Consider the following 7749-nt stretch of genomic DNA (forward strand, 5'->3'; position numbering starts at 1 on the left):
ACACACACTCACTCACTCACTCACTCACTCACTCACTCGCTCGCTCACTTGCCACCCTTTTCCTGAACGGCAAAAATGGAAACTTTTTGGCAGAGCCCAGGCTAGAACAGCGCTTCCCAGCTACTGAGCCGCATGTGCCCAAACCTAGTTCGGGTTTGGCATAGGGGTGTGGACCCTCAGCATGCTGGGCAGACTCTGGGAAGGCTGATAGAGGACATGGGGGTGCAGCAAGCCTAGGCTGGAAGGGTGGATTGGCTCAGAGAGCCACACTCGGCTATGTGCTGGTGATTACTGGGTGGAGGGTGGAGGCTGGCTGCCTGGGTTCACGTCCTGGCTCTTCCACGTACCTGCTACGCGATTTGTATCCTGTAATATCACTGAGACTCACCTTTCCTCTTTGTGAAACAGCACCCCTCTCAGAGGGCACTCACAGACATAGCGATGGGAGAATCATGTAAGACTTAGCACACTGATGGGCACATGATAAGTGCTCAGTAAAGGATTCGCTCTCACTAGGGTGCTGCTTGATACAACGAATAGCAAGTCACCCCTGGAAAGGATACTAGGGATCTATGAGGCACACACAAGTGGGGCACTGGAAGCCCAGAGAGGTGGGGGTCTTGGTCAGGACCATGGCTCTCACCTTACGTACACTTCCCTGTGTCTCTTTGGAGCAGGGGAGGTATATCCATCTCACACAGGCCCCACCCTTTGCTGGCCCTGACAGGAGGGCTACTAGAAACGGGTGTGTGTGGAAAACCCAGGGCAAAGCCATGGGCAGGATGCTGTGGAGGCTGACTCTGTGGCTGAACAAGCCAGCTGGTGTTAGAACAGTATTTGTCCCCAACCCCACCCAGGTTCCACATCTCAGGGACTCAGGTTAGGAGCTTGATTTTCCCAGTGACCCCGGTGTGGCTGTGAGCCCACCTGTTCCCAGAATGACTCAGGCTGCCCAGGAAAGTGAGGGGGTGGGGGTGGGGGTCCTGTCAAGAGCCCTTGCCTGGCTAGTCCTGAGCAGACAAGCATTGTCAAGCATTTAGAAAAGCAAGGTAGACTCTCTTTTTGGATGTACACAGAGCTCCAACATCCTGAGACCTAGAGACTGGTGTGGCGACTAGGGGATTTCACACATAAATAACAGTTGAAGCTCAGTAATTGAGCTTCCTCGGTAAACCTCAGGGGACTGTTCCCAATCTCCAGGGGCCCAGGATCGAGAGGATATAAACATCATCCTTTTATTTTGCTTCCACCAAAGGGGTTCATGCCTTGCCTGGGATGACCAGAAGGGGACCCTCTGCGAGGTGTTAGGCAGGTTCCCCGGCAGGCCTGTTGACAGCTGTGAGATACGGTGGGTGTGGGTACAAGTCCCGGCTGGGCATGGGTATTATTATTTGACCTTTCCCCATGACCTTGCTAATTGGCCTCTCTTCCAAAGACACGGTCCCTCCCTCTAGTCGTTCTCCCACCCACTGAATTAGTGGGACCTCGGGCCTTCCGGGTGGGGGCGGGGGTGTCCTCTCCTGAGGAGAAGCCTGAGAGAGACACATGATTTCCTTCTTGAGCAATTTTACATCACTCTGTTATTGCCCCCGCTGTTTTAAAATGTTAGTGTTTTTAATTAATGCGGTTTTATCATCCCCGCTCTCGGAAGCTGGCCCCCCTGAGAGGCACCGTTTTGGGAGTCTAATAACGGAGTAAGCAGATGGGGTAGGGGATGATGCACCAGCGCTTATCAAGGTTCTTAGACGAAGGCTGCTGTGCGGTCAGAAGCTCGTCGAAGAAGTGCAAGGTTACAGTAAGATTCTCGCAAAAGAAAATCCATATTTCATTTCTCTCAGGTGGCTAGGTGGAAGTTTATAGAACTATCATAACATACAACTTTCCCGAGATAATATCTTTATTTAAAATTGACTGCCGCATCCTTAGTGGGGAAAAAAATAAATAAAAATTACCACTTATGTCTCGGCAGACTGGGAAGCGGGCAACACACATCACTCTGGCAGGACCAAACTCCTGATTTACACCAGGGCGGTGCACGGAGAGCGGGGGCTGGTGGAGCTTTGTCTGATTTGATATCAAGCTCTATGGGTCCAACTTCCTCCTCTGATAGGTTTCAAATTTATAATTTTGTTCCCCAAGCCAGACTCCCAAGTAGTCTGTAAAAACCACTTGAGCATAATGGAGGGAGGGTGCACCTCGGACTGACGCCGCAGTGCCCAAACTGAGCCAGTGGCCTACGGATCAGCTGTCCCTGGGGAGAAAAGTACCCTTGGGTGGCCGGTCAAGGTCCAACTAGGTTGGAGGACTCGTGGGCCGACATGCAGTCTTGGAAACCCACAGGGGCAGTTCTGCCCTGTCCTATAGGGTCGTCGTGAGTCACAATGGATTTGATGGTGGTGGGTTTGGTTTAGGTTGGGTTTCTTCAAGACAGGTGTCCAGGAGGTCAACACTATTGTCCTCATAGCCCACCACCACTGCTACCCCTCCAGGAGGGCTGTGGTAGGACTCTGCGCCAGGAGGTTTCATGACCTCTCCCCTGTGCTTCTCCAGTGAGTGGAGAGCGGGGTTTTCAATAGTCTGTCTCATGTAGACAGTCTACGTGACCACAAAAATCAACTGCAGCTGCAGATCCAAGAATCTACCTCCCTTCTATTAAATGAGCTGCTATAGAGATTTACCAACACGTGAGACACGCCACTCCATTACGTTTTGTTGTTGCAAATCGAGGGTGGTGTGTCTCATGTGTTGATAAATCTCACGTGTGTAACACGAGGGAGTTAGATTCTCCCCACACGTTGGCATTGATTCAATGGCGGTGGGATTTTGGAGTTGTTTTTCATAAGAGTATATTATCTATGTTAATACATAAATGGGTTTATTTTTCCCCCTTAAAATGTATTCATGAACAAATACCTCACAAAACAAAGCTCTCTGCCGGTGAGTCAATTCTGACTCACATGGACCCTGTAGGATGAAGTAGAACAGCCCCACGAGTTCCCAAGACCGCAGAGCTTTACGGCAGCTGAGAGCTTCATCTTCCTCCTACACCGTGGCTGGTGGTTTCAGACTGCTGACCTTGAGGTTAACAGCCAACGTGTAACCCGCTGCCTCACCAGGGCTTCTAGTAAGTATCTCATCCAGCAAACATCGATAGGGCAAAGCAACACGAACAGAAGTTCCTCTGAGTTCTCAAGCGAAAAGACTTAAAGGAATCTTGGGACCAAGATCTGTGAGAACATGTCTCAGAGTTGCCGATCCACCATGGTGACCCCAGCGACAGCGAGTCAACCACGAGGGCCAGCCACGTCACCAGATTGCCATCTGTAGAACCAGGGACACGGGACTGGGCTAATTTGATTACTGAAAACAACACTTCCAATAGCGCAAAGAGCTCTGGCAGCCTAGTGCCTACAAGGTTAGCAGCTTGAAACCAGCAGCCGCTCAGCAGGAGAGAGATGACGCTTTCTACTCCGTGAAGAGCGGCCGTCGCAGAAACCCACAGGGGCAGTCCTGCCCTGTCCTATGGGGTTGCTGTGAGTCAGAACAGACTGGATGGCGATGAGTTTGGTTTTTGGTTTAATACGGCAGAATTTCTTTCTGATAGAAATCTTCCTTGCAAACTCACAATGGGTAACAGGTTGCTCACGGTTGAAGTGGAGGAGACTGGACTCCAGTCCCCTAAACACCCCCTGCCCCCTTTGACAGCACAGTTTGCAGACTACCGACGGATAAGATCCTAGCACCCCGTAGCTCTGCCCTTCTCTGTTTCAAGTCACTGCAGGCTGGTCCCCGAAGATGCACCTTACCTGCAGCGCCTTACCTGCATGGGCTGAGCGGGGCATCATGAGCTGCTGCGCCCGGGCAGCCAGAGGCAGGCAGCCGCAGTCTCGGGCCCGGCCTGTGCTCAGAAGCAGTCCTTCCGACGAAAGGCAGAGGGTTGAGGGCACACAGGGCCACCCTCCTCTGGGAATCTGCCCTCAGTCTTGGCCCTGAGCTGCTCCTCCAGCACCCTGCTGGCACCCTGAGAGAGACCCCAGCCTCGGGTGGCTGAGATGGTGGGGCCAGTGGGTGGTCTCTTGAGCACAGCGACTTGGCTTCAAACAGAGAGGCGGAGGCAGGACAGAAGATGGAACAGGTATTCCCAGGTAATTTGGCCTTGGCTGTCGGACTGTCTTCAGAATCTCTTGTTTCTTTGTGCCCTTGGTCCGGAGACGCTGGTGGGGATGGGGAGGGACAGGAGGAAGCGGAACTTACTTCTCTGCTCTGGGGAGGGGGGCTGGAGACCTTGTGCTGAGCAGGTGGGCTCTCCGAGGGAGGGCTGGGCGGCACGTGCTGGGGTGATGGGGATACTTGTCTTTTCCCTGTTGGTGGACTTAGCACCCTGGGACTCCCTGTGGGGCTCAAAACCCCAGTGCTGAGGGGTGGACTGGGTGACCTATGCACAGCGGAGAGGCTTGGCTGGGATGGCCTCGGGGAGGAGGGTAGGTTCGGGTGCCTCTTCTCAACTTGGGACACCCAGTGCACCCTTGTGGGAGGGGCCTTCCTGGCCACGAAGGGGCTTCTCTCTTGGCCCTGCCTGGAGGCCTCAGGAGAAGGTGGTCCCTGAGTTGGCCTGGCCAGGCCGGGTTCTGAGATCCTGTTTTGCCCGGAGTTGTGGCTGGAGTGGTGCCAAGGTGATACCTTCCGGGGCTGCTTGCTGACCCAGGTGGCCTTCTCTGTCAGTGCCTGACTCGGACCCCCACCCTTCTCCGATGGGTTTTGGCTGGTGGCTGGTGGGTGGGTTGAGTCCAAGGTGGGCTTTCTCAGACTGCAGCCCCTCTCACTGCTCCCGGTGCCCAGGCTGCGGGGCCTGGTAGGACTGGCGGTGCCCTTGCTGGGCAGCAGGACCATGGGCTTCATGGAGGCTCTCAGCCTGGGGGAAGCCCAGGCTTTCTTGGCAGGGTCGACCCCTCCCAAGCCTGGCACGCCAGTCCTTCCTGGGGAAGCCCCTCCCGGTGCGCTGCTTTCTGGGGGCTCCAGAGCGGTGAATGATTGGTCCATCAGGATTTCTGGGGGTGGTGGAAGCAGCTGCTCTATCTCGTCCTCAAGGCCCTGCCCCCCGGAGGGGTCTGCGGTAAGTAGAGGAGCAAGGATGGGTGTGAAGGGCCTCCGGCCGGTGCCCACGTGAAGTGCGTGGGTGGCTGCTGCTGGAGAAATGCGGGGCTTAGGGTACAAAGGGGCAAGGCCCCTGTAAATGGGGAATCTGGGAGACATGCTGGGGATGCCCCACTTCCCGAGGCAGGGCCTTGGCTCCGAGTGCTTGCAATCCTCCAGCACCCCCAGACTGTCAGAAGGACTGAACGTTTCAATTAGTTTCCTGACTGATGTTCTGAGGGGATGGCTTCGGGTGTGGCTGTCCTCGGCCTGGGGAGCCCTGATTACCTTCTCTTCCAACAGCGTGGTATTGGCATGCTGTTTGGTCGTCCCCGGGGGCAGACTGCCCTTCTGCAACATGCTCTTGTCCTGACTAGGCAAAATGCTGAAGTTCTCAGTGAGGGAGGCCTTCAGCTTGCTGGTAGTGGTGCTCGGGGCCACCTGGCGATTGATACTTGGCCACGAAGCTGCCACTCCGGCCCCTGGAAGCTGCTTCCTGCTGTGCCGGCCATAGAAAGCCTCCAGCTTCTGGCTGAGGTCTCGCTGGACCCTCCACAGCTCTTGGACGGTGGGGTCCTCCGTGTGGTTCTTAAGACTCCCCTCTGACTGGGTCCTCCTCTGCCTCAGCAGGGCCCTCCTACCGCCGCCGACTGTGTTGGCTCTCAGTGGGACCTCCACCCCCCTGTCCTCCTCCTCAGCCCAGTCCCAGGTCCCGGAGGGCACGGGGACAAATTTGATCCTTTCACTGATGGCTTCCTTCATCTTCAGAATCAGTTCCTGGGCCTGGGGGCCCCTGAGCCCCCCCAAATGAGGCTGGAATGTGCCTTTCCGGCCAGCAGGGGAAGACCGAGGCCGGGGAAGCACAGCGGTGTCCTGGCAGGTGTATGGACCTCTGCAGCTGACTGCACTTTCCTCCTCCTCCTCCTCCTCCTCCTCCTCTTCCTCCAGGCTGCTGTCTGGGTCTTCACTGAGGGATGATGGGGCCATCCATCTGGAACCTCTGGGGAGGCATGCTTCTACAGGGACCTCAGTTCTAAGGGAATCACCCAGAGAGCTTTCATTTGTCCCCAAAGGTGGGGAGGGGATGCTTTCAGGGCCAGCGTTGGAAGGACAGTGACTTCCCGTAGGCTGAACCTTAGCCGTAGGAAGCCTCATGGGTGGACAGTCTTGGGGGCTGTCTGAACCCAACCAGGAGGGACCTGGCTCCCAGGCACGTCCTGTTGGCCCGGCTTCCGCTGGCTTCCGTGCCACAGGCTCCAGCACTACGTCCCAGCTGCCTTGCTTGCTTGCCTTGTCCAAGGACTGCATGGACTCATGGTCAGCCCCTATACCACTGTCTTCAGAGCACAGGGGGGCACCCTGCACCCCGGAGTCCCCGTGGCCACTCGCCAAGCTCTCTAGTTGCCCCAGGACCCTTAAGAGATGCTCACCCACACCCCTCTGTACATTCAGCTTCTTTTCCACGTGGCTGGAGGAGGAGCGGAAGCAGGTGCCGGCAGCCTCCAGGAGGCTGCTGGTGAGGGAGCCCACGGAGCCCTCGAGGGCCCGCAGCTTCCTGACTGTGTACTGCAGAAGCTGCTGCAGGAGGTCGGGCTGCTCCAGGGCCACCTCTCCCCCCAACGGCCAGGCCAGGTCAGCCCCAACTTCCCGGAGGAGCCCTTCTCCGTCCTTGGCAATCTCGCCCAGGAGCCGGTTGGCCTCCTCCAAGCACAGCAGCAGGAAGTGGAGCATGGGCTGCAGCAGCTCCTGGGTCTGAGCGGCCCGGTGGCTGACGCCGAGGATCGCTTCATACTTGGCCAGGCTGGAGTGCAGGTAGGTATAGGAGCGGCGGTGGGCTCTCACGAGGGACGCCGGAAAGTCCACCTTCCCTGCAGGTCCACAAGGAGGCAGGGAGGGTTGGCAGCCATGGCCTTGTGTGCCCAGCCTCTCCAGTGGGGAGGTCTCCTGGGCAGCCTGTCCCTCATACTCTTCCACAGAAAAATGGGCCCCTTGTGACCCACGGGGGCTCTGGGGCAGAAGGTCCTTCGCCTTGTGGCTCTGGGATTTGCTTGGCCAGGGTGGGGACGTCCTGGCATCTAGGATCAGCCCTTCCATAGCGTCCCCGTTCCCTGAAGCAGGCCCTCCCGTGAGCTGACACAGACCTTCCGCTGTGGCTGGGCTCCACCTGCACCTTGGATGCTCCTCAGCTGGCCTCTGCCCCTGGGCCCCGCCACCCCCATAGTCGCAGTCTGGGGTGCTTTTCAGCAGCAAAGGGGTAGAGCATCTTTCTTGGCCCACCTGACACCCTGGCAGAATCGCCTTGGGCTTTTTCAGGAAGGGAATGCCACTCTTGGCGACACTGTTCACAATGTCACTGTGGGATGGGGTGCACCCCATGGCTTCAGGTGACGATCACCTTCCGCCCACCCCCTTAGTCATTTTCAGAGAAGCGGATCCAAAAGAGAAACGAAAGGCAGGCTTACAGTCCATCCGGGCAATCTCCAGACTGGATCCTTTGAGATCCTCAACACGAGGTCTGAGAAGCCAGCTCCCCTGGAAGCCAACTTCGCTGGCCCCGCTGTGCAGAGGCAGTAGTGTCTGCTATCCTGTCTGTGCTCCGGAACCAACCGCGTGCTG

The 7749-nt window shown here is 56.8% G+C and overlaps 1 protein-coding gene across 1 annotated transcript; it reads right to left on the reverse strand.

Moving 5' to 3' along the window:
- Positions 1-3816: 3816 nt before the first annotated feature.
- Positions 3817-7509, reverse strand: PCARE (photoreceptor cilium actin regulator). The gene is made up of 2 exons (XM_045287017.1): positions 6323-7509; positions 3817-6100 (listed from the first exon to the last, which is right to left on the reverse strand). Exons 1-2 carry the CDS (start codon positions 7507-7509, stop codon positions 3817-3819), a joined length of 3471 nt encoding a protein of 1156 aa, XP_045142952.1.
- Between the last annotated feature and the right edge of the window lie 240 nt (positions 7510-7749).

The sequence above is a fragment of the Echinops telfairi genome, unplaced genomic scaffold, assembly GCF_000313985.2.
Source record: "Echinops telfairi isolate 266 unplaced genomic scaffold, ASM31398v2 ScPeMD7_10;HRSCAF=50, whole genome shotgun sequence".
Classification (NCBI taxonomy): domain Eukaryota; kingdom Metazoa; phylum Chordata; class Mammalia; order Afrosoricida; family Tenrecidae; genus Echinops; species Echinops telfairi.

Bases quoted from the DNA above. Each gene is read 5' to 3' on its own strand.
- PCARE (XM_045287017.1), bottom strand. From the start codon at position 7,509: ATGGGGTGCACCCCATCCCACAGTGACATTGTGAACAGTGTCGCCAAG. The intron at 6,101-6,322 runs GTTGGGTTCAGA...ATCATCCCTCAG, and splicing joins TGGGAGCCAGGTCCCTCCTG to TGAAGACCCAGACAGCAGCC.